Source organism: Pseudoliparis swirei, chromosome 17 (assembly GCF_029220125.1).
Source record: "Pseudoliparis swirei isolate HS2019 ecotype Mariana Trench chromosome 17, NWPU_hadal_v1, whole genome shotgun sequence".
Lineage (NCBI taxonomy): Eukaryota > Metazoa > Chordata > Actinopteri > Perciformes > Liparidae > Pseudoliparis > Pseudoliparis swirei.
Window position 1 is genome coordinate 19,787,464 of NC_079404.1, and position 25,892 is coordinate 19,813,355.

A 25,892-nucleotide genomic window follows, 5' to 3' on the forward strand; every position below is an offset into this window, starting at 1 on the left:
CATCTCTCATCTCAAACATTGTACTGCTGGAGGAAATAATTTAAGGTAAGATTTATTGTGCAGTACAGAGCGAGTTACTGAGCCAGGCAGTGATGGAATTAAGATTCATTACATTGAGGACAAAAATAGAGCAGCTACAAAGGCTCTGTGCTTAGGCGATGCTTGACCTAGATTAGTTCACCTTTCATACAAGAAATGTGGCAGGGAAAGCGATTATCTTCTTCAGTTATCCTCAATTTGTCAGTGATTTTTAACGTAGCTACAAAGGGGAAATATTTAGTTATAAAAGGCATTTTTAGATTTCCTGAAATCTTCCCTACAAAAAGCAAAATAGAGATAAAAAACATCTCCGTTAACGCCTTATAATCAAGCTTTCCGGTTATATTTCCTCTTCAGTGCCTGACGGTTGGAATAATAATGAACAGTTCTTGCTCCGGTTCATTATTATAGGTGTTCACTCGGATTCAACAATGTCATTATATTGTTATTCTCCTGTCTTATCAGATACTTCTTTAAATAGCCGAGTATATTTACCCGCTACGCATCCTTCCACAGCACCCTGATTAACACATGGATGAGAGCAGTTCAGTGACAGCAAGTACTGGATGTGTCCAGCTGCATAAAGCGTATTTAAGACAAGACAGTATGTCTATTTGTCAGCCCGATGCAATGCCTGTGACATCCTCGCTGCTCAAGATTAAATGTGAGAGAGAATGGAAAACCCTGTTTGTGTAACTTTGCTGGAAATAGACCCGTCAGCCATTGCCGAGTTGCCAAACATGATAACCTAAACCACCGTTCAATTAAACAGTGATTGAATTAAACCGCAAAAGATAAATCACAGGTGTTTGACACAGTGAGTGGCTTTGATAAGTACTCAAAATAAACATCAATCTTTTCTTCATTTTCAAGAGTACTCGGAAATAGATCAGCTGCTAAAAAGGGGATTCCCTAACAAAATCCTGATGGCAATGTTGGCTGAAAACCAGCCAGCATATAAAACACAGCTCATCATGAAGCAGGCCACAGGATAGATGTCCTGCAGCAACGGAGGCTTTTCAAATACACACATGGGTGCAGAGGAACAAGCAAAACAAATTTATCTATTTTCAATCCGGCATTATATTCAGCATAGATCACGATCGATAATACTGATTCTCGACAAATACGTCTTTCATTGTGAACACTTTTCAAAGGGTCAGTTCTCACGGCGCCATAAAAGTCAAAAGCACTGAAGTGTCACTGTACCGTGAAGTTGTGAGCACCGGTGACAGCACTGCCATCCTCCCGGTAATGTGTCTCAGTGTAATGGCTTGCAAAAAGGCCCCTAAGGAGAGAGAGAGAGAGAGAGAGGTATTTATTCAACACAGTGAATCCGAAGTGAACAAAGTCTGTGTTTTAAGACAACTAACTCAAGTCGACCCTTAGTTGACCTCTCAATGTCATGGCTAAATTAAGGAAGGATGTTTGGGGGATGAAGTGGATGAAATGCTGAGCATTCTGAGGCCGGGAGAGACTTGATTTTCTGTGAATTTTATGAGGTGATTTGTACGTGTCCTTGAATCCCCCGGCATCCCTGCTGAGGTAATTATGTTGTGCACGTGGGTTTCGGTGCACACGAGTGTGTGTGTGTGGACATAATATTAACTGAGTCTGTGTGTGTGTGTGATGGTTTTCCTCCAAGGGCCGTGAGCAGATGGAGCAGTGAGCCCCACCCCGAGCATTGGCAAAGGAGCAGCAGGAACACCCATCTTTTTGCAGCTGCATAATCACACTGACAGAATCAGGAAGAATGATCTCAAGTTGCATGACTGTGTGTACGTAGAAGAAAGAGAGAGAGGGAGTAGCAGGTGAGAAGTTAACAGCGAGTGAAAAATGCACAACACATATTTATATATATATATAGATAGTTTTAAACACTATCATGCACGAATATAATACAATAAAACAAGCAGACAACACCTTTCAGAACAATATCACAAATCGCCTTAATTTATCTGCATAAAACACGAGATGCATGAAGACACAAGAGGAGATGGAGATGATTTAATAACTGGAAAGTCGTGTTTGTCCAAATCACAGTGGAAATCAATTATATCCCACAGTGGTCCGACATCCCACACAGCGAGGAACAAAAGCCAGAATTAGATAAGAGTATATTAAGCCAATATTGTACGTTTTACATACGTCAGGACCTTTTAATATCTTATCTCTACATTCAAACTCAATTTTTTATGACCCGTTTGAAGAATGATGAATCCTCTGCGGACTGAGCCCGACCATATTTAACGACATTCAATACTTATTATCGCTTGAATATGACTTATCAAGCCATTACCAAGCTCTTAAACCAAGCTGATAAGCTGGTGGCCAATAATCACTTTAAAGAGTAAGTCTCATTAAAAATGGATAACGCATCAAAGGGTAGCATGTGTAATGAAAAATCCCCAAATATGTGTCTTTTCCCAAAAGCAGTGTTCAAAAAGTGGCACTCGTAAACAGCCACTTCAAAATAGAACTAGAACGGGCACTCGGCAGAGTGCATACCTTCGCATATCACAAGATTGGGCATTGAATTATGAACATTTTGGCATTAGTTGCATGCCAATTGGATGGAAATTGACCGCGCTATGGTAAAAAGAAGATTTTGACATTTTCATGACCTTGACCTTTAACCCGATCGATCCCAAAATCTAATAATAACCAACCATCCCACCAAATTTCATGCGATTCAAGAAGATGTTGACCTTTTCATGACCTTGACCTTTGACCCTATCGATCCCAAAATCTAATCAAATGGTCCCCGGATAATAACCAATCATCCCAGCAAATTTCATGCGATTCGGTTTAATACTTTTTGAATTATGTGAGTAACACGCATACAAATAAATAAATAAATACACGGCGATCAAAACATAACCGTCCGCATTTTCAATGCGAAGGCAACAAAACGGTGATGTTTTTACTGAAAGGAGGGCAGATTCAATCTGCTCTAATTCGGGATGTGTTGGCAGTAAAGATGGGCTTTGTGTCATTCGAGTCGTAATTCCCAGAAAAAGCTCACGCGTTGTCCTTTGAGGGCATGTTTGGGAGACTCAGCTTGGATGGACCCTGGTACCGCGACACACGCTGAATTAAAGCTGCAGGATTTACACGATGGAATCTGCATGTAATCAACTCCTTGGCAAGAACACGCAGTATATGAAGCCTCGAGTATTTACGGCGTGTTTGAGAAGAGTTTCCTTTGCCATGCTCTGTGATGTGGCGTTGTGTATCTTACACAGCTGGGAATGACCCCAACGCCCTTGGTTCATATTTCTTTCCAGCACTACTATTTCCCTCTTTGCCTTTTTACTGTCCCACTAAAGAGAAATACATCTGAGCGGCTAGACTGACTGCAACCTTTTTTAAAAACGGGCCTTGGTTTTTACTTCCTCCCGAGTGTATGCTAAACAAGATTTGACATTTTCATTGAGAGCCGACAGAGAATGTCATCTGCACCTGAGACGCGTCGGTCATGTTTAACCGTTAAACCCCAACGGAGGCGGAAAGCGAGGGCGCCGCTTCTCTGAATACCAGAATACTTTCATGTGATTATACCTTTCAGAGCAACAACTACCCACTTCCATCCCTTTGTTTGTCAAGAAGAACATGCAGCTAATTAAATGTAATTCAGAAGGAGAATGACGTAAGAGAATTGGTCTGATATATATATATATTAAAGTACAGCATGTGGGCATTTGCTGGGGATTACTGCTTTAATGACACAAATCCCATCTTTATTGCAAACACATCCTGTATTACAGCATATTTAATTTGCCCTCCTTTCAAAAAAAACATTAGTCCCGATATCTATATAGATAAGTTTCAAAAGAATATATTTCCCATCATAGCTTAAGTCAGTAACCATGGATTCAATGCTGAGACATGTGTATTGCAATTCATTACACAGTCCAACATCTAATTAATGATCCGCTAATAGTTTGCCCAGGTTAATTATGATGGATGAGCGGCTCTTTAATGGAGCCTCTGGGAGAAGGAAAACACTATTTGTCTTTAAAAAAATTAGCCTTTTCTTATTTTAAACTGCTCTTCAGAATTTATTGGATTTTTCTAGAAATTATTTTAGGGTATTAGTTATTGATAAATTCCTGCAGCCAGACAAATAGAATTGGAAATGTTTCTTTGGAGCCTTAATGTCCACACACTCACAATTAGATGTTCTATTTCCGTTAATGTATCAGATGAACTATAATGTTCCTGTTCCCTTCCGTCTCTTGGCTCAAGTGGATTTCTGCCATACGGTACATCTGACACAACAATCGATGAGGAGCTGCGGCGGATATGAACATCACAACGCAGACGAGAACACAGCACAAACAAACAGTCTGTTGTTGTTCCTGAACCTGTCACGACGGGATTAGGGTGGACCCAAATGCACGACTCAGGAGACAGAGAATTCAAATAAAGATTCTTTACTGAAAGCGTCAGAAAGATCGGAACAGACAGAATAATCAAACTATGGAACGCTCGCGGGCTCGGTCGGAAAAACACAAGACAATCTGGCAGAGGACAAGTGGAAGTGAGGCAGCTAAATAGTGAGGGACTAATGAGGGGATGGGCTGCAGGTGAGAAGGGCGTGAGGACCAGGTGAAGGGAATGAGGGACTAACGAGGTGATCAGAGGCAGGTGAGGGGAGTTGGATTGACGAGATGGGAAGCAGGATCTGGAATGACATGATAGTTAGTGACCGGATGAAAACAACTACTACAAAAAAGGAAGGCGTGGAGCTAAACTGTTACAGAACCAACCATGTGTCTGGATGACTTTTATTTGAAAAGAACTGAATCAAACCAAACCTTTCCTGTATCGTCTTTTTCTTTCAAAGTCCACAATGTTGCGTGCCAACGTAAAGCGCCGAGTCTCATTTACATGTGTGACTCCATGCCTCATGTAATAATTCACCATTACACAAAGCCCCTTGAGCACGACACCATGTGAGAGAAACGTGTCTTCTCTCGCCGTCTCTCTGCTCCCTTTGAAGGCTGCTTACTTCGGTGATTTCTTTTAATCCCTTCCCCCCCCCCCCCCCACGAGCCTAACCCACAGCCTTCCTATAGCAGCTGCTTACGGTACCGTATGCCCAACTTGAGAAAAGAGCACACTACTACGGAAGGGAAGCGAGATAAAGAAAGAGGAGGAACTAAAAGAGGTGTGGTCGACAAGTTTAATTCTATTTCCACATACGGCTGGCGTTCCAAATTGATTTACATACAGCTCAGTGTCCTATCAGCTTAGGCTCGGCTGTAGCGGGTTCACTGGAGTGTACAAAGACAGCAAAGTGAGAGAGAACGAGGAGGAGTGGAGGGCGCTAAACACCAAAATCCCCTGAACTCCAGAATTAGAGGAGTGCCTTCATTCACTCGACTTCTCGGGCTGCCAAAGATAACTAATGTGCATCTGTGCTTCTCTTGGTAACCACCACATAACTGTGGCTTGTGAAAATACAGTAAGTCATAAAAATAGAATATTTTTGTTTGTTGCAGATGTCAATTTTATGGTTTACTCTAATATCTATCTGGGAACATGCTTCCCAGTATTTTTGAGTCCTTTATCTGTGTTGAACTATAGTTTTCCCAGTGAAGTTTACTGTTATTATATGTCAAGCAATGACGTCTGTGACAATGCAGATGTTGGTGGAATGAGCTTCCCACTGACATCTGGACAGCAGAAAGTCTCTACATCTTCCGCCAGAAACTAAAAACACATATTTTCCGACTATCTGGATTAAAACACAGATTAGCACTTCAGTGGCTTATTATGGTACTTTTGTAGTTCGACTATGTTGAGGAAATGTTACTTTCTGTATTCTTGTTGTTCTTAGTTTGTACTCTTGGTTGAATGCACTTATTGTAAGTCGCTTTGGATAAAAGCGTCTGCTAAATGACATGCAATGTAATGTAATAATGTTAATGTTTAGCACGTTTACGTTCTAACGCCTTCAAATAACCTGCTAATCATTTCAAATCACAGTTGAGGCGAATAAGAACGTCATTCGCTTTGTCAGGTATTGGCAAAAGAAGAAAGTAATTCACCTCATGATGAATATTAAACATCAGCAAAACATAAAAGTTATTGCAAGTCATCCTTTGGGTGACAAGAATGTGTTTACAAAATACTGTGCAATCCATAAAACAGTTTTGGAGCCAGTTCACACTTAAAAAACACAGAAAAAGTGGAGGCAGATGTGACAATGAGTGTCTGCACCGCATGTCGAGACAATCCACGAAGCAGATGTGGAGATATTTATACTGGTGAAGCTGGTCATCTGCGGGGGAAGCGTGAATGCAAATAATGCCAGTGGTCCACCAACGACATCAGTATACATCCACTGGGGCCCATGAATGTCTGCATGAAACAGAATCATAGAATCATATATTTTACTTCTTCGGTCTAGACCTGAGTGGAATTGGCCAGACCAACTGGCCGAGTGTCTGAGTCCCTCCACGACAGTCACATTCATGAGAGAGCAGACAAAGCAAAAGTCCAATATAAACGCTCCTGCAGGCAGCAGACCGATACCAAACAAACACGCTGATCTGCCAAGCCTATTTAAATATTGACCTGCCAAAGCAAAGACAGCGCCTAAATGAGTCAAGATCTCTCTCCGCTCTGAGAAATCCCTGAGAGAGAAGTTCGCTCCCTCTTCTGCTGAGAGTTCACAAAGGACCAGATGACGTGTGTTCCAAGACAGGAGACCGATCGCGGAGAAAGAAACAATAGTTATTTCTATGGTGTAGTTTTTATAGCTGAAAGCATACATAACTAGAATGGGCACTCGGTAGAGCGCATACCTTCGCATATCACAAGATTGGGCATTGAATTATGAACATTTTGGCATTAGTTGCATGCCAATTGGATAAAAATTGACCGAGCTATGGTAAAAAAGAAGATTTTGACCTTTCCATGACCTTGACCTTTGACCCGATTGATCCCAAAATCTAATCAAATGGTCCCCGGATAATAACGAATCATCCCACCAAATTTCATGCGATTCAAGAAGATGTTGACCTTTTCATGACCTTGACCTTTGACCCGATCGATCCCAAAATCTAATCAAATGCTCCCCGGATAATAACCAATCATCCCACCAAATGTCATGCGATTCGGTTTAATACTTTTTTTGTTATGCGAATAACACGCATACAAATAAATAAATAAATACATAAATACACCACGATCAAAACATAACCTTCCGCATTTTCAATGCGACGGTAATTATACTCAGGTCCACCTCTTACAAGCCACAGCGATGAGCGTTACACCTTAAGTCCACTTCAGTTTGATTTTCAATAGAAAATCCGAATCAAAAGTTTCCTTTTCATCAGTCCTTTCCTAAGAGGGTACCGGCATTCAAACAAGGTTCTTTCTTTGTGTCCTTCACTTCAGACTCAGCAGCAGCTGTGTGTGTGAAGTTGAGCCCAAGGCGAGTGAAGTCATCGCATCAGTAAAACAAACTGCAGAGGGCGAAACAAGGCCCTCTGCACTAAGGAACCGTGGTATAGCGATACCATTGGGAAGAGGGGGGGGGTCTTTTTTTTAAACACAAAATCAAAGGCATTTGTGAAAAGAAGAAAAAACAGGCTTGATAACAAATTCAAATGACATTTTCTCATTTGAGCTACATCACTGAGCATATAATCTCAGTTATGCCTGCTTGACCCGTTATCTGTGAGGATGATAGGACTCCTGGAGGATAATGTATGGGTGTTGACCGAAAGTAACAAGAGGACATGTGAGGACATGTACTGTTTCTCCTTGGGGAATCGGAGGCTTCTGAAAGGTGGATTCTGATCAGCGGCTGTTGGAGAATGCACAGCGTCCCTCCAACAGCAGAAGTACATACACTGATGTACTGCAGGCACCTTTATTGGAACGTATCACTCACTTTACAGCACACAGCGAGAGGTGGCTGTATGACCTTATAAAATGAATGCAGTAAGACAAAAATGTATGTCCATCGCGTGAGATTGTTGATGAATTGTCAGATATTGTTTCCCTCTCTCATATCTTCTTTAAATCTCGAAAAGGGTACATTTTTTTTCTTTTATAGCACGGCGATGGCAACCTTGTCTTTTATGCTTCCAGATATGGTTCCTTTTACCACCCGTTGCTCTTCTACTACCAAAGAGTCATAAATAGAACTTAAGAATTGATAACCGAATTTGGTACACACCTTCTCATACACGTCTCATGAAAGCACACGCCTGGTGGAGGCGAAACATTGCAAACTAGAATGGGCACTCGGTAGAGTACATACCTTCGCATATCACAAGATTGGGCATTGAATTATGAACATTTTGACATTAGTTGCATGCCAATTGGATAAAAATTGACCGTGCTATGGTAAAAAGAAGATTTTGACCGTTTCATGACCTTGACCTTGACCTTTAACCCGATCGATCCCAAAATCTAATCAAATGGTCCCCGGATAATAACCAATCATCCCACCAAATTTCATGCGATTCGGTTTAATACTTTTTGAGTTATGCGAGTAACACGCATACAAATAAATAAACACACGGCGATCAAAACATAACCTTCCGCATTTTCAATGCGAAGGTAATTATACTGAAGCCACGTTCACGTAATTATTTATTTGCTAACTAAATGGCAACCGCCGACAGCAGTGACGTGCAGCTGAGCCGTTAGAGAATGAACGTTTTCATAGCCGTTGGCCTTCCCGTTTGGAATATTCAACACCATAACATTATTCCTGCACTAATCATATTTTTCTCGTAACTGCAGACGGAGCATGATGTCATATTACCAGTGCACCCTTTCAAGGGAATAGCTTGGCACGTCAGTCGGGAGGGAAACATGCTCTCATCAGTAGAGGAAGAGTGAACCCTGCACATGAATCCAGGCCAATCGCCTGTGGTCCGCTGCGGGCTCAACCTGTCCTAAACTAGCAGCTCGCTCTGAGGCAGTTGGTGGTAATTAATGCTCCAAGCTTTTCACAGATAAACATATAAGAACTTTTATGAATGCCAAATGTGGCTAAAAGAGAGTATGAATTATTAAGCAGCCTAACAAAGAAGCAAAGAATATTTCTGGGCACCTTGATGGCGACGGTACAAACTCAAAATGCCAGCATTAAACATGCAATATACAAAAACTCTTTATGTGGTGAGATGTGAGAATAATCTGCTGTGGATAGCGCTGAACACATGCTTCATCAATCTACTGGAGTAACGAGGCAAGCCGTTCATCTCAGGAGATCTTGCACTGACTATCATTAAAACACTAATTACTAAAAGAAGAGTCAAAATCCAACCTCAATGTCCTCTTTGCGAGAGTATTTAATGTATTTTATATATAAATATCAATTAATTTGAGAGGTTTAACTGATAACTCCTAAAAGAGATGGTACGCTGTAATTGCTAAAACAACCACCCCTTTTTACTATGAACAATTGTGTTGAACGGAGTGACAGGCAAACAATATTAAACCATATTTTATTTATTTTTTACTCATATATTTTAATTTAATAATTTTCATTTTGAATGTAATATTTTTTTTCTTCCTAGGGGGATACTGGGTTTATTGTGAAATAAAAATATTTATATCAGCATACTTGCATATTATTTTCCTTCAGGGAAAATGCAATGTGTAATTGAAGTTCCCAATATAACACCACTGCTTTCTGGAAAAATACTTTTCATAATCATCAGTTACTGTGCTGTTACAAAAATGAGGTAGCAGCAAAGCTTTTTAAAAATGCTCTGAAAGACAGTGTTTACTGCCAGGGAGGCTTAATTGCATGCTTGCCAAACAGAATACAAATGTCCATTTTAACTTCTGTAATGTTCACCTGCATGTTGAAGCTGAGATATGAATAACAAGTGTGTGAAGTGGCATCAAATCTTCCTTCAAAGTTCGAGAGAATTTCAAGAGTTTTTGAATGCCTGCCCGGGACTGATATGAACCGTTTTTGTTTGTTTTGCTGCTTCAATATTCTCATTCATAACAACGTGCACACCGGAACTAATGAGTGACCATGGATCTTCAAGGGAGGTGGCCGATTATTATTCATTGAAAAAGAGTAAACAAATGCATAAATGTTAATGTCAGAGGGTTTCTATCTTCCCAATGTATCTATGGTGGCTCCCCTGGGCAGCCTCATTGTTCAGCCATACTTTTTTTGTCTCCAGGGGAAATATGCAATAAGGAGCCAAGCATAAAGAAACATATTAAATATGTGTTTTGTCTTTCATTTTTCAGCCCTTTTCTTAAATCTTTTGTCTCAGTCTTTCATTTCTTTCTTCCAGCTAAAAAAAAAAGAAGAAGAAATAACCATGAATCATCTCCAGCCCTCCATACCCATGGCATTCTTTTTTGAAATCTTAAAAGTTGGCACAAACACACACACACACACACACGTTTAAACTGAAAGCTGTCGGAGCACTTGTGCTTCACAAGACAACTGCTTTTAGAGAACACGCCGTTGCTCCCTCGACTGCACACATCCCAGAACATCGGCTCTCCGGTCTCAGAACGCACGAGCTATTCTTCCCCTCCTCTTAACAAATGTCTCACGTCATTAAACCCACTCTTTCACTTTCATGGATGCTGCGCTGATTCTCCAATAAGATAATAGCATGCAATCTGTCATTCTTCACTCCATTACCTTGCAAACATGGCGGGGATGGAAACGTTTACTTGGCACTGATGTATCATTGAACCAGAGGGATCAGGGTGAGCAATCTGTCACTGATACTGATGCTGTGTAACGGGAGTCGTCATGACTGCTGGGTATTGAGCGAGAGATGTCAATTATTGGACGAGCTCCGGCTGGTAAAACAACAAAGTGCTTTTCAGCTAATCAGAGCTCTGCTTTTGGGTTTCTAGCTTTAGGCAATATTCAATACTGCACCGCATTGATTTACCCGCTGACCCCAGGATACATAAGTCATAAAGCTGGTGGCTCCTCAAGAAGGTCTATAAAAGGATTACAAAACATGGTCAATGACCTTAAAGAGTGTGTGTGCTGCACACTATATCTTGAAGATGTGAAGTAACCGTGAAGGAGAATTCCAACGTGGCTCTTATTTTTCAAAGGTTTGGCCGTCATGCTTACTGGTGATAACATCAAACTTAGCAATCACCAAATTAAGACAAGACGCACCAGCAGTGAGGGAATCAAATAAAAGCAAACGAAGAAAGAAATAAAGTCAACGATGAACACCGAGATTCAAATCAAACTGTTTGTTGTTGACATCAATCACAGTTTACAGACTGGATTCTGATTGGTACTGGGCCTGGCGGTGCATTCACACACATTTCAGTCCATTTTGGGAATATTACATTGCAACTCTGCTTACTTTCAGATGTACCTCCAAATAAAGTCGTCTCATTATTTGCCTGCTTGTGTGTTTTTTATGGTCTGACTTAGGCCACATTTACACATAGCCGGGTATTTACAGAAACGAATATTTCTGCCCCTCCGTTTTCAAAAATAACGTCGTACACACAAGGTTGTTTTCAAAAAAGTTTCTGTTTATATGAACCCGCATAACACGCCCGGGCGCCATCATAACTATGCCAAACCTGTAGTCGGCAGTGTAACGAGAAGGATGAAGACATGCAAACCAATCAGAATTCTCAAAACCAACAACAACTACGAAAAACACGATCAACTTCCTTTTCCTTTAGAGAGTAAATATGGCGCGAGGTTCATTTGTATGGACAGACAGCGAAGTGGAGCTGCTGCTTCGAGTCGCCTTAGATTATAAGGCAAATAAAGCACTCGATAATGTGGATTAGGAATCATGCCAAACTAAATATAGGGATATGTTGGCATTGTTCTTATAACAGTACCCGTCCGAGACCTCCGAGGAGTATCCTCATGTCAAGGAGGAAATAACTCGGGCGCACCTGACAACGAAAATGAAGGCAGTCAGAGGAAAGTACCGGAATGCAGTCGACACTGGTCGTAGGAGCGGCCAAACTAACTGTAAACATAGGACGCTCACATGACGTGAAGCATTTTTAGTCGCATACTGTGACGTTTGACAACCTAAAACTCCGTTTGACCTAGTTCACACGCAAACACAAAAACAGAGTTTTCAGAAATCTCCACTTTGGCCGGAGTTTTTAGAAATGATCGTTCTCTGTGATAAAACCTCAGTTTTTGTGTAAATGAAAGGCCAAAACGCATGAACATATATGCGTTTTCCCATCGTGTAAACGGGGTCTTAGTTTAAGTAACGTCTGTGTCTTCCCAGACCTCAGCAATTAATGGGTGATTCAAATTCAATCAAAACCAGTAAAAAGGTGACCAAAACTGCAGATATTGGAACTTCACAGCTCGTTAGTCCCTCATTACCTTCACCTGGTCCTCATGCCCGTCTCACCTGTTGCCCATTCCCTCGTTAGTCCCTCTCTACGTAGGTCCCCTCACTTGCATTTGTCCTTTGCCAGATTGTTTTGTGTTTTTCAGACCAAGCCCTCGAGGGTTCCACATTGTGTTTATATATTTCTATCTGTTCTGTTCCTGATGTTACTATGAATATAGGGTCATTATTTGCAGTTCTGTCTCCCGAGTTCACCCTAATACTCCCGTGACACCGTAACCATATAAAAACCTATATTACAAATATTAACCATAAATGTTTTCTTGTAAATTTCCTGATCCAAGCAAAACATCTTCTTCACTTTAAATATCCATTTATCTGTTTCTTTGCAGATTCTGAACATATGCAGCAACAGTATGTCCCTGTATTTCTATTGGGGGGGGGGGGAACAAATCCTCCAGCTTCTGTTGATTAATTGTGCTGCTGCCACGTTGTTGTCAAGTTCAATGCAGACCCAGTACATACAAAACTTCCCCTCCATCAGTGATGTCATGGTGCACTTCCTCTCTGCTTTGTTTTTCAAGGCACATCTGGATTTATTGTGAACAGAATCAGAATCAGAAGAATCAGAAACAGGTTTATTGCCAAAGAATGAATGTTTTCACAAACAAACGAGGAATTTTTTTTGGTGGAAGGTGCAACATTTGGACATGACAAACAACAATCAACGCAAGGAGGGAGGAGGAGTGGGAGGAAGAGGGAGGAGGAGGAAGAGGAAGGAGCGGGAAGAAGGAGGAGAGAGGAAGGTGGAAGAAGAGGTGGTAGTCCTGGGGGTGACAGTCAGTCAGTCCCGGGGTCCATTGATGAGCCCGACCGCCGTCGGGAAAAAGCTATTGGTGTGGCGGGAGGTCGTGGTCATGATGGACCGCAGCCTCCTCCCCGAGGGGAGGGACTCGAACAGGGAGTGTCCAGGGTGGGAGGGGTCGGCGACAATCTTTCTGGCCCGCTTCAGTGACCTGGAAGTGAACAGGACCTGGAGGGAAGGCAGATTGCAGCCGATAACCCTCTCGGCCGAGCGGATGATGCTCTGCAGCCTGCGCTTGTCTTTGGCTGTGGCTGCATAAGAGGAACACACTTCCTCTTATGTGTATGTGTGAATAGAGACACCATATGTGGTGTGTGTGTGTGTGTGTGTGTGTGTGCGTATGTAAACACACCTGACCTTCTGAATTGATGAATGTAAGTTGCCTGTTCACTGAGCTCTTTGTCACATTGTGCTGAAGCATACATTATGTGACCTATCCGAGTTCAGCCAGAGGCTGCTTTGCATACAGTTTATTTGACATGCATGGCGATATGTGATTATTACGTTAAATTGCACCACATGTGATTTTAGAGAGACAGATACTGTAATCTGAAGGGATCTGGAACATACATGATAATGCCAATATAACATAATGCAGACCAGTGGCTTGAGCTATGGAGCAACAGTATCAGCAGCAATCTCAATAATCCCTCTAATCTTTATTGTATATGACCTGTGGGGGGTGATAGCATGGTGAGAGATATTGCTGGCATTAACCATATCAGATAAACACCACAGAGTATCAAATAGCTGCTAAACTGTGCCTTCTCGAGCAGAACAGTCCTTATTTCTCATGGGTCCACTACAAACAACCCATTCTCTGTGCTGATGGCGAGGAGGATTTCTACTTTGAAAGGGATTTCATATTAAAGCTTTAATATGAAGTTTTTGTTGCGAGGTTGTGTTTAAAAAGTGATTTTGAAACCCTCAAAATGATTCCCGGGCCTTAGAGCTGGGGATGGAAATTGAGAAGAGGTTCCAGTGGAGTTAAAATGGTCTGATATATTGGAATTATATGCCTATGACATTACCAATCCCTTTTATCGATGCCGGCATGTTTTTCTGACAGTTTCGCGTGGCAAAAACTCATTTATTATGATGTCATGTCAAACTCTGCTGGAAATTTGCAATGAAAAGGATTCATGGTGGCGAGGAAGAAACAGTCCAAAATGTGGATTAATTTCACAAAGGAGCTACTTGGATTCAATCTATTGTCATTGCACAGAGGACAGGTACACAGGCAACGAAATGTATTCTCTGCATTTTAACCCATCCTTAGTTATTAAGGAGCAGTGGGATGCAGCGATGCGCCCGGCGAGAGTTCACTCCACTGACACCACACTGAGTATACCGCAGGGACTAATTTAAAATAAAAAGAGCTACAGCCTAAGAACTTTGTGAAGCCTGCAAACGCACCACATCTGTGCTCTCAGCTGGAGGATCTCGCTCTCTGTTCAGTCCTCAGAAAGGAAACATTAAAATCATTTTTCTACTACCTTGCTCCTGAAACAGGTGACTTACTCAGTGCATGCACGGTTAAAAGCAGTTATATTGGGAGATGTTCCCCCGCATGAATGAGAAATAAACCTATAGGCGAGAGACACAGTGGACTACATATCGGCTAAGTGCAGTGACAACACCCTCACCGCCCTCTCTACTGCGGCAGGCCCTTAAGAATAGGTCTAGAGGAGTGAACAATGTGACATAATGCATTATTGCATTAATGTTTTCATCCATTTCATTGAAAGGGAAAATGTATTCAACAAATTGTAACATGTACATTAGTTTGGCTTGCAATTCCTTAAAAACAGACTTTTTAGAGCTGCACACTAACTAAAGCTTTCAGTGGATGTATTAAACCTTTTAATAAACACGCCGATTCAAGATACATCACGTAATACAGACACCTAATTACAAGTCAGAAGGATAATATTTGATGTTTTTTATGGCGAGATCAACTAAAACAATTGTTTGGTCAAATTAACTGGCTTAACACCTGTCTTGCCCCGAGATCTCCAGGTCTGGAAAACTCATTCACTTTTAGGGAACGAGGAAGGCTAAGAGATGAAGTAAACCCAAGATAGGGTGGGACTTAAAGAGGAAAACACTAACTATGAGAGACTTTAAACTAACTTGGCGCTGATGCTTGGCTCTGTTTCCACCGGTCCAACAACTACCACTCTAATCTTTCGCAAAGCAACGCCTTAGATTGCTCTCTCACTCTTTTAAAAAAAAAATGTTGTATTGTCCTTCAAGACTGGGCAACTTTCCCCAAGGCCGCTCCGCTTCATCCACAAACTCCTCAGCCAACTAATTAAAGATGGCAGGAGGCAAAATGCGATTAGTGTGTGCTATAAGCTCAACACAAGCTACGACTACAAAGTCCTCACGGGAAAAAGAGGGGACATTTACATCGGATCAATACTCAAACAGACAGGAAGTGTGAAAACTCTTTCTACAAATGTGTGCTCTAGAGCTCTTTCCAGACAGGATGTGCATTTCGGGAGGGTTTCTCACTGCACACATGCACAAGAGAAAGGAAAAGGTCTTTTATTTTTATTTATTTGGATTGAATAAACTGTATTTAACATAATTATTAAACTTTAGAGGAAACTGGTAGGCAGTGTAACAGTTTAGCTCCACACCTTCCTTTTTGTAGTTTTTGTTTTCATCCGGTCACTAACTATGATGTCATTCCAAATCCTGCTTCCCATCTCGTCAGTCCAACTCCCCTCACCTGCCTCTGATCACCTCGTTAGTCCCTCATTCCCTTCACCTGGTCCTCACGCCCTTCTCACCTGCCTCTGATCCCCTCGTTAGTCCCTCATTCCCTTCACCTGGTCCTCACGCCCTTCTCACCTGCAGCCCATCCCCTCATTAGTCCCTCACTATTTAGCTCCCTCACTTCCACTTGTCCTCTGCCAGATTGTCTTGTGTTTTTCAGACCGAGCCCTCCAGCGTTCCATAGTTTGATTATTCTGTCTGTTCCAATCTTGACGACGCTTTCAGTAAAGAATCTTTATTTGAATTATCTGTCTCCTGAGTCGTGCATTTGGGTCCACCCTAATCCCGTCGTGACAGGCAGAGTTTGCATTTATATTTAACAATCAAACATGAGAGTGACAGCTAACTTTTCACCAGCATGTGAATGATTGCTTTTAGATTTGTCACCATGTCTGTTTATCTGAACCCGGCCTAAAGAAAGGTGCAGTGAAACAGCGAATAGAAACCGCTGGCTTGTAGGTGACTGGTGTGTAACCTTGTTGTTACCTTCGCATTGAAAATGCGGAAGTTAATGTTTTGATCGCCGTGTATTTATTTATTTGTATGAGTGTTATTCGCATAAGTAAAAAAGTATTAAACCGAATCGCATGAAATTTGGTGGGATGATGGGTTATTATCCGGGGAGCATTTGATTAGATTTTGGGATTGATCGGGTCAAAGGTCAAGGTCAAAGGTCATGAACAGGTCAAAATCAGAACCAAACACCTTGGCATCCAAAGTAAAGTCGCACGGCAACTTGGCACCAAAGTCCAAAGGCACATGTGTTGGCACCAAACAGCAGCCTGAGGTCCACGGTTCGCCGCGGGCGGCTTCGACAGCCTCTCAAATTGCATGACGAAAGAGCCGCTCGGTGAAAGCACAAGCACGCGTGTGGAGAGCGTGGGCGGGAAACGGGAAGAGATAAGTGGGGAAGAAAAACCTGAATGTAGACCGAAAATACAGAGCGGGGATGGGCGACGTGGCGAACAACTTCTCCACCGGCAGAGGTCATTCCATTTCTTGATAAAGATATCAGAATACCACCATGTTTTATGGTAATTCAATTAAAATTGATAAAGGGAAGAGCAAATGTAACATAGGGTTTAAAACATCTGATACATTTGTTTTATAGGACAGGTGGCAGACATCAAGGCCCATAATGAATCATAGATACAGATCTTGATCTGAATCGACTGTATTTAAGGTGTATATAGCCTCCATAACCTCACTGATTATTTCAGTGGTTGTAATAATCGAGGTTCAATAGATAGATAGATACATAATTATTTACTTTATTAATCCTGCAACGGGAAAGTTTTTCGCTCCAGCAGCATTCATACATACAGATAAGCAATAAAATATAAAAAACAAAACATTTAAGAGAATAATACTACATTAAATTAACTAAAGCAATAAACAATAGAACAATAGGTTCGCTGTAGAGGGTGCTGGTTTTAGATCTGTTGTGTTTACATTCTGTGTCATTGCAATATATAAGTAATGCAAATGTATTACCTTTAGTACACTCATACCAATCAAAAATGCACCACTATACATTTAATTATTATCTGTGTTATCTTCAGGTTTGTGGAGGTCTTCTCTTCATATTATGGTATTTATCTGTTAACCGCTGTCTGCCGTACAACAAGGATTACGTTCATAAAAGATCTTCAGATGTTTTACGTTGTGTTAAAACATTTAAAGGTCTCAGTACACAATCGCTTCCACATGGTCTAAATTACATTAATATTGGGTTAATGCAGTTTGGCCGCTGGTCTTTTGACATTGTGATAGATATGATATAGAAAAATTTATTTATTCATAGAATATCCATTATGTTGTTTTGACCATGTATATTATCATTTTTTCGCAGCCCTATCCGAGACGAAAGAAGAAGAAGTAGACGCCAAAGTGTTGCTTGTGACGTTTGCTGCTGCTCAACATCATCTATCCATTTCTTGTCCTCATGCAGGTCGTAATGTAGCACGGTGGTACAGTATATACTGTAGTCCACACGGAGAGCAATCATTACTGACTAGTTAGACATATATAGGGTTCCTTCTGCAACCCCCTTAGGCTTTAGAGTTGTTAGCCAAACAAGCAGACAATTTATTTACTTCATAAATAACAGCTCAACTTATTTCATATTCTTGACAGATCCAATTATGGTGTAGAGGAAACCAAGGATCTCTCTGGGTTCCATCTGAGCTCCTCCTCATTGAACCAACAGGGTACTATTCTGTACCTCCTCTACTACACAATGAGAAAAGTATTGGTATTGTCAGCTATGTTATTGAAATGGAGTGCATCATCTATCCCATATCTAAAAAACCCAGTCTGAGGATGTTGCAATGGGGATTTTGGTTTTTGTTTTGATGTGGCCATGTGTTTCAAAGAGCTCCGACCTCTTTTCATTCCTAACTCAATAAGAAAAGCTGAAAAGAACCATTTCAATAAACACAGCGTCCTTGGTATCGGAATGAAAGGACGAAAAAGGACAAGAACACGTTTACATGCTGTTCTGTCTGAATATACCTGTTTTCAATGTGTCTGAACATCTTTAAAACTAATTACTAGAACTCAACATGAACTTTGTTAAATACTAAGTAGCTGTACTAAAGCCTCACTTTTAGTGGCTAATGAAATCTAATGTTGGAAAACTCTTTAACTGACATTCACAAGTCATACAGTATTTAATGATTTTCTTTCCTACTTGCAACAATAAAGCATGTTAAAATATGTATGATCTCTATCCCCTAATAGTTACAAAGAATCTCTTTAATTTAAAATATCAGCACTAAAACTTTAAATAAATACAGGGCCTTAGATATCAAATGTTGAAGTGTAATATAAGTGGGCCAAGTACACCTTTGATATTTATTAGGTTTATTTCTCTCTCACACACACACACACACATGCGCACACACACTCACGCACAATGGTCCCCCAGACGTTGCTATTGAAGTCTTTAATCACGACTAATGTGGAATGTCCCATAAGGCCACTATTAATCATTTGAAGCTGGCCAACTGTGCCATTGATCAATGCTATACATCAAAGCTGCTGCTGCTGGCACAAGTCTGCTCGCCTGTCCGGCTCTATTTGCACTGTACAACAAGCAAAGCCGTAAATATTGCATATGACACGGCCATTCCCATTGCTCCAACAACAACAAAAAACTTAGAAAAACAAGTAATGGAAAAAACAGTTTCTCATTTTTTAACCCCGTTAAGCAACCAGATTCAATGAATTACGAGGTGGAACAAAGACGTTCATACACATGATGTCATCGAAAGGCCGATCGAAATATAGTGAATTCAAAATAGAGTGAATCTGAATCACTTCTCGATGGGCTGCTCGGGTACAGCGCTCACACAAAAACAAATCTAAACTAGAACGGGCACTCGGTAGAGCGCAGACCTTCGCATATCACAAGATTGGGCATTGAATTATGAACATTTTGGCATTAGTTGCATGCCAATTGGACAAAAATGTATCGTGCTATGGTAAAAAAAAGATTTTGACCTTTCCATGACCTTGACCTTGACCTTTGACCCGATTGATCCCAAAATCTAATCAAATGGTCCCCGGATAATAACCAATCATCCCACCAAATTTCATGCGATTCGGTTTAATGCTTTTTGAGTTATGCGAGTAACACGCATACAAATAAATACACGGCGATCAAAACATAACCTTCCGCATTTTCAATGCGAAGGTAACAAACAGGAACATTTCAAACTTAAATGTAATCATTTAAAAAAACTGACGCGAAATGTGAGCGTGTGTACAGAAGCCGTCCGCGTACTGCTTTGTGATCCGAGTGGCCTGCAAGGACACGGGAGAAGTGGACTCCACGAACCAGCAAAATGAAATCAATTCATAGATTGCGTGTTTATTTGCAAGATGTAAATCCCCCCGCCCCAGTAGAGCTGCACTTGTCTGGCAGTAGCCATGTTTTCCTGGGACAGGGCCAAGGTGCAAACAAACAGCAGTTTATTAATTGGATCTGGTAGCGCGTGTTGGTGACGACTGCGATCGTTTCCCACCGCCGCGGAGCAGGTGTGCTCTGCAGCCGGTGCCAAATGAGCAAACTGCACCGGCGAAGCAGATTCGAGCAAAAAAGAACGGACGAGCCTCCGCAGAAAATCGGCCGTAACTCAGCACAAATCGGCACCGCTTGCTCCGCTGTGGAGTTCAGATCTGTTCACTTCCACGGCGTCAGGGTTGTTTGTTCCTTTTCGCTTGATTCTGCAAAATAGTTGTTGTCCCCTCTTAACCTTTGTTTCCCCCACATTTCTCCTGAAGTTGCATTAAAGTTAACTAACCTCCATCCTGTATTGATTCAATGTTCCTTACCTTTTTCAAAGAGACTCCACTTACACGGAGTTAAGCACTCACGCAGATGCTATTTCGGACTGTTGAATTAAATAGAAAATGTAAGATTCGTTGGACATCATCTCCTTATGTTCCTTATAACGAGGATTGGTTGTATTTTAGAAAACAGTCTTTTATATTCGTTAAAATACTATTTACTTCGCGACACCAATTTAAGGGCTTACTCTTGCTATTTTTTAAATATTATTAGCATTAATTTCCTTTTTTTTCTATAATTAAATATAATGTTTTGAGGCTCTGAAGTCTGAGCACAGCTCGGCTGGTCGAAATGCCTTTGTGATAATGACAAGCTGGTAGAACATAAGCTGTTTCAGGGATTTACGGTTCATATATATAATAATATTGTAGTTGCTGTAGGCCCTACATTCCTTAAAGATGATCAAATGCAGTATCCAATCAAGTGTTCTATGGTTCAACTCAGTAAAAGCTGACCCGTGTGCTCCCCATGGAGCTCCAGTAAAATTAAAACATATTCTATGCAGAACCTGCAGCACCAAACATAACCTGCAGTGTGGTATGCAAAAAATAAGTCGCTTCTTTGAAGAATATCCAATGAGGATATTCACAGTGAGATCAGTAGGTCTGGGTTAAAAAGGAATTGCACACTCCTCTTGCCGTTATTCTAAATAAAACATCCTTTTAGCGAGATTTTGTTCTTGCAGAAGAAAAAACTGCCATTCAAACCATAAAAAGAGCCATTTCACTCATGTTGAGCAATATCTGTCAAGACATTGGATTGGTTCAACTTTATAGTACTTGGGAGTGCGCAGTGGGCATATGTTTAATGTTGGGAACTGATTAAGTCTGAGCAGAAATTTCAGTTGCCAGATCGGAAAATCTTCCTGTAAACTAAAGGCAGAGCTACATCCTTTGCATATTCCTTTGGCGTGGCCTCGTCTTTCCTTCTGCATCAGACGGAAAGGTCCCAGCCTCGACAACACGGACCCTCGTAGAGGTCAGAGACCACCTGTTCTGTGTTGGCTCAACTGGTGAAGTGATATCAGAGGACACATCTGGCCTGACAGAGAACAGGCCGGATGGGAATGGCAGCATGCTCCCAGGCCTCCGGCTGGTGACTGATGACTCACAGCTGAAGCTGAGGTCACGACATGTCACATGGACAACGGGGGAAAAGGAAGGTTCAGACTTTGTAACTTCTCGACTCGGACATTATATTTAGAGGTTTTTTTGTTTCTTTGATGGGCAAGTACATTTTGGTGAGTTTGTTTCCTTGAGATTTGGATGAGGAAAATAAGACAAGGTGTTTTATAAGTTATCTGTTTATCAGCTCACGTTACAGACAGGTTTTTGAAATCGTCATTAAATGTTTGTTTTTTTAGATTCGCAATAAAGAGTTGTATCGAGCTGTTTTTTGTTGGATGTAAAAGAGACAGTGAATATGTGAATCAAGATCAGTATTTTCACTTCTAGATTTCAACTAAAGTAGTTCATGGTAATGTCTCAACTGCCACTGAGGTCTGAAAAGGGGAAGCAACCAGAAAAAATCAAGAGTCCGATTTGAAAATGTCACGTTTTTTTTCTTTTCTAGAGTGAACCGTGGTGGAGGTCTGACCAGCTGTGGATGAAGTCCATCACTCCAATGTCAAATATCTGTATCCCAAAGCAGCAAGGTCAAATATTACACCTGCACTCCCTTTGAAAAAAGACAAAGGACGGCGATGCCATCATTCATGTGAAATTGTTCTGGTCCCTATGTGCCCTGGCCTTGACACACTTTGTATCGAGGCTATACACAAATATTTCCTCCCTGTATGAAACAATTTGTGAGGGAGAATGTGTGTATTTCTACATATGAATGATCCCCACCCCTCGTTTCACAGTTCACTGTGTTATTTTCCGCAGTGTGGAAGTGAGGAGAGGAAAAGCAAAGGGGAGAATAAGCATGTCCTCTTCCTTATTCTTTATCGGCTTTCATCTCTCGGCCCTTCAGAGAGACTGAACCATAAAAGAGTCCATTCACTAGGGGACATATTATTTCCTCCTTCCCTGAATACACGATACCATAAGCCAGACCCAAAGAACTCCTCTTCCTCCTGCATATAGAACTCCAGCCAGCCGTAGATGGGAGCATGGGTTTATCTATTGGTCCTGTGTATGATTAACATAATAAATATCTGGTTTCCTCTGTCCTCATGCCCACATTGAATATAGAGGATTATAAGAATAAGAATAGAGTATGGAGGATTCCAATAAATCCGAGGAAACTCACTCGTTCCTCTCCAGCAACAGGATCAGCTGTTCACCTTCCGCACGTACCAGCAGCTGGAGTGACGCAGGATAACTCTGAGACACAAAAAGATGACACGAGTGTTAAGGCGGTGCCCGGATCTCACCCCTTCCTGCCTGTGGATCAGCATTTGTGTGAAGCTTCACCGTTAGTTTGACACATAAAAGGCAGGATGTGGCAAAGGCACAATCGTGTGAGAGGAACGGGGAGAAAGGAAAGCTTCCACGTCCTACACTTCCCCAATCTGTGTCGAGTTTCAACTCAGGTTTTGTCTCCACACTGGAAGTAAGTCTTAATCCTGAAGGTTTTCAAACAAAATGTTGTTACTATAAATAGTCGGCATGTTTTCTGAACTAGCCATTTAATATATTCAGTGATCACCTTCCTAGGTAGAAGTTTTCACTGTCAGTCAGACAATTATTTTGCCTACCCATGCATGAGGGCAGCGTCGGAAATACACGAGGGCAAAGGGCAAAACTGCCCCTAAGAAATATATTTTTGACCCTGGTATCACTAGAAGAGGGGCAAAAAATGTCCCCATAATTTCCTCGAATAATTCTGATAATGTATTAGCGTATTGTTTTTGTTCTTTGTTTTGTCTGTCCTATCTGTATTGCCTTCACTAGGAAGGTACACACAAACAAATAAATAAATATTAAAAAAATGTTTTTTTAAACAGTTATAATTGTTAATAGTTGTTAGTAAATATGTAATAACAATAAATAAGAATACAATTTAATATGATTATAATATTTATGTTTTTTGTTCAAAAAACAAACAGAAAACACTAAAGACGACTGCCCAATATTCTTAATATTGCCATTTGTATGATAATTGCTCATATACTTTAAGCCTGAACAAGTATATTTATTATTTTTGAACACAGGTTAAATGTTATTTCACAAGTTTCAAAAAGTGCCCCCAATTTCTTTTCAGTCAAGTGGGGGCAAAAATTGCCCCCGAAAAAATATGTAAAATGTCCTACCCTGCATGAGTGATTCAGAGGAGGCAATGCAAGTATGCATGCTCATTTGACCTCATTAACAACAGCCTCACTGACTATTGTTCACCTTCCGTACATTGCATCAGTGCTTCACATTAAAAGTGTTCAACTGGCGAAACAGAGTGGCTTTTATTGAGGAGAAACTACATGAAGCGCAAAGTACTTTGCCCTCACCGCGATCGTTCATCAAAGATGCGTCTACGAAACAAGACGACAATGATTTTCGCGGGTCCTTTTTACTATTTGCAGGATAGTAATGGTACATTGTTCAAATTCATGGTGTTCAAATTCACGGTGCTCTTCTTTTGTGTGGAAAAGGTACCTGTGCTGAGTGCAGCATGACATCACTTTAGTGTTGCTAATGACGTGATGGAAAAAGCTGATGAAATTGCACTTTTCTTTTTTTTAAAGTCTTTAAAATCGTTGGTAAAGAAGAGGATTTTATCTGCAAAGGATACGCTGGATGAGGACAGTATTTCTAACTTCACCTAGAACATGAATCCAGTGTTAGGATCTATGCCTGAAGCCTCACAGCATCCTTACAGATTGGACATAAAAAACAAGAAAAAGACAAGGAAGATGTGAAAAATAAAAAAATATGAATGTATCTTAGCCAGCGGAGAGACATAAATTGCTTTGTGTAATAAGCACAGTAAGGAACAGACATCTTTTTGCACCATCACTCCTTCTTCACAGTGACTCGGGTCCGCTGGCCGATGTCCTGAAGCTCATCCTGTCTGCAGCTCCGTCTGAGAGTGAGGCTGCAAGAATGTTCGTCTGCAAGAACTGTATGCAATGATTGCAATACGCCTGCTTCATAACCTTCTATTGGCACAAGGAGCGGCATTATCAATCTGTTTCCCAGGTGGTTAACGTCCTTGTGCAATCTCTGGTAACAAAATTGCCAGGTGCCCTGGAAGCCAGTTTCATTTGAGAAGGGTCAGTTTTTAGAGAGCCTGATGCGGAACCACTGCATTTCCTCAACACATTTTTTTCACGTTGGCGGTAGCTGGTGGATAAACATATCTGATGAAGTTGAAAATGAGGTGCTTTCAGGGCTCCAGACTTACTTTTCCAGTGCGAGAAACTTTCTCAATTGGTCACACCAGCACACGATTTGGTCGCACCCATTTTAAGTAGTGAAGTAACTCAGTATATATACTCAGATACTGTGTTTAAGTACAATTTTTATGCTATGTGGTACTCTACTACATTTGGGAAAATATTGCGCTACTGTCCAGTAAATTAAACCTCCAACAGTATCACAATTAATACAATAAAATGTCCAAATTAAAATGCAACACGTAACTGCATCAATTATAATAATTGAACATTATAATATATCATGCAATGATTAAATAATCCATTTGGCTGCGTATTGAGAACTATAATGTTATACTTTAAATAAGGCAACATTTTCCTATATATATTCTTACATACTTAAGATTTTCAATACTTTCGACTTGTAACGTTGTTTTTCTTGTGTAAATAATGGCATTTGTACTCTTTTTAAATCAAGAAATCTCAGCTCTCCTTCATTTCCGACGCAGTGTATTTGTGTATCACACACTGTACACTGCTACACACACGTGGTATAAAATGAGATGGAAGGTGTTTCATCATGCACCTGCATGAATGTGACCACGTGAAATAAATGTGGTATATGGAACCATTTTTGTCGCAGTCTGAAGCTCCTTAAAGATAAAAAGTTGCATTTATCCTCATAGCATTGTGACATGCCGGTGATCAATTAAATTCATGTCATTAACTTCACTGCCCCTCTCGAATGACTTGGAGAGGAGAGCATAAGGCTTGGAAAAAAAACCAGCTCTCTCAGATGGTGACTTCCCTGCACCAGGAAAAAAAACCACGTAATTGCTCAGGGAGTTGTTAACACCTACGCATTTCCCTCCGCTGGAAAAGTTTCCTCAAGTTGTGGTGAGGGATGCCAAATTTAAAATCTTTTTATTTTCCAGCTGTACTAGGTGGGACAGATTGGTTTCCCCTGCCTGAGAACACACGCTTTCCGAGAGACTGTACGTATGCGCGCGTCTTTTAAATCGAGGATGTACACTACCGTTCAAAAGTTTGGCGTCACTTAGAAATGTCTTTATTTTTCAAAGAAAAGCACTGTTTTTTCAATAAAGATAACATTAATCAAAAATACACACTATACATTGTTAATGTGGTAAATGACTATTCTAGGTGGAAACGTCTGGTTTCTAATTAAATATCTCCAGAGGTGTATAGAGGCCCATT

The 25,892-nt window shown here is 40.9% G+C and overlaps 1 protein-coding gene across 1 annotated transcript in view; it reads right to left on the bottom strand.

The window, feature by feature from the left end:
* adam12b (ADAM metallopeptidase domain 12b) overlaps positions 1-25,892 on the bottom strand; it is a 95,391-nt gene that overhangs the window by 45,889 nt on the left and 23,610 nt on the right. The window contains exons 3-4 of the mRNA XM_056435407.1: positions 22,613-22,686; positions 1,249-1,327 (exon numbers count right to left, since the gene is read on the bottom strand). Coding sequence (XP_056291382.1) covers positions 1,249-1,327; positions 22,613-22,686 — 153 coding nt within the window. The remainder of the gene's footprint in view (positions 1-1,248; positions 1,328-22,612; positions 22,687-25,892) is intronic.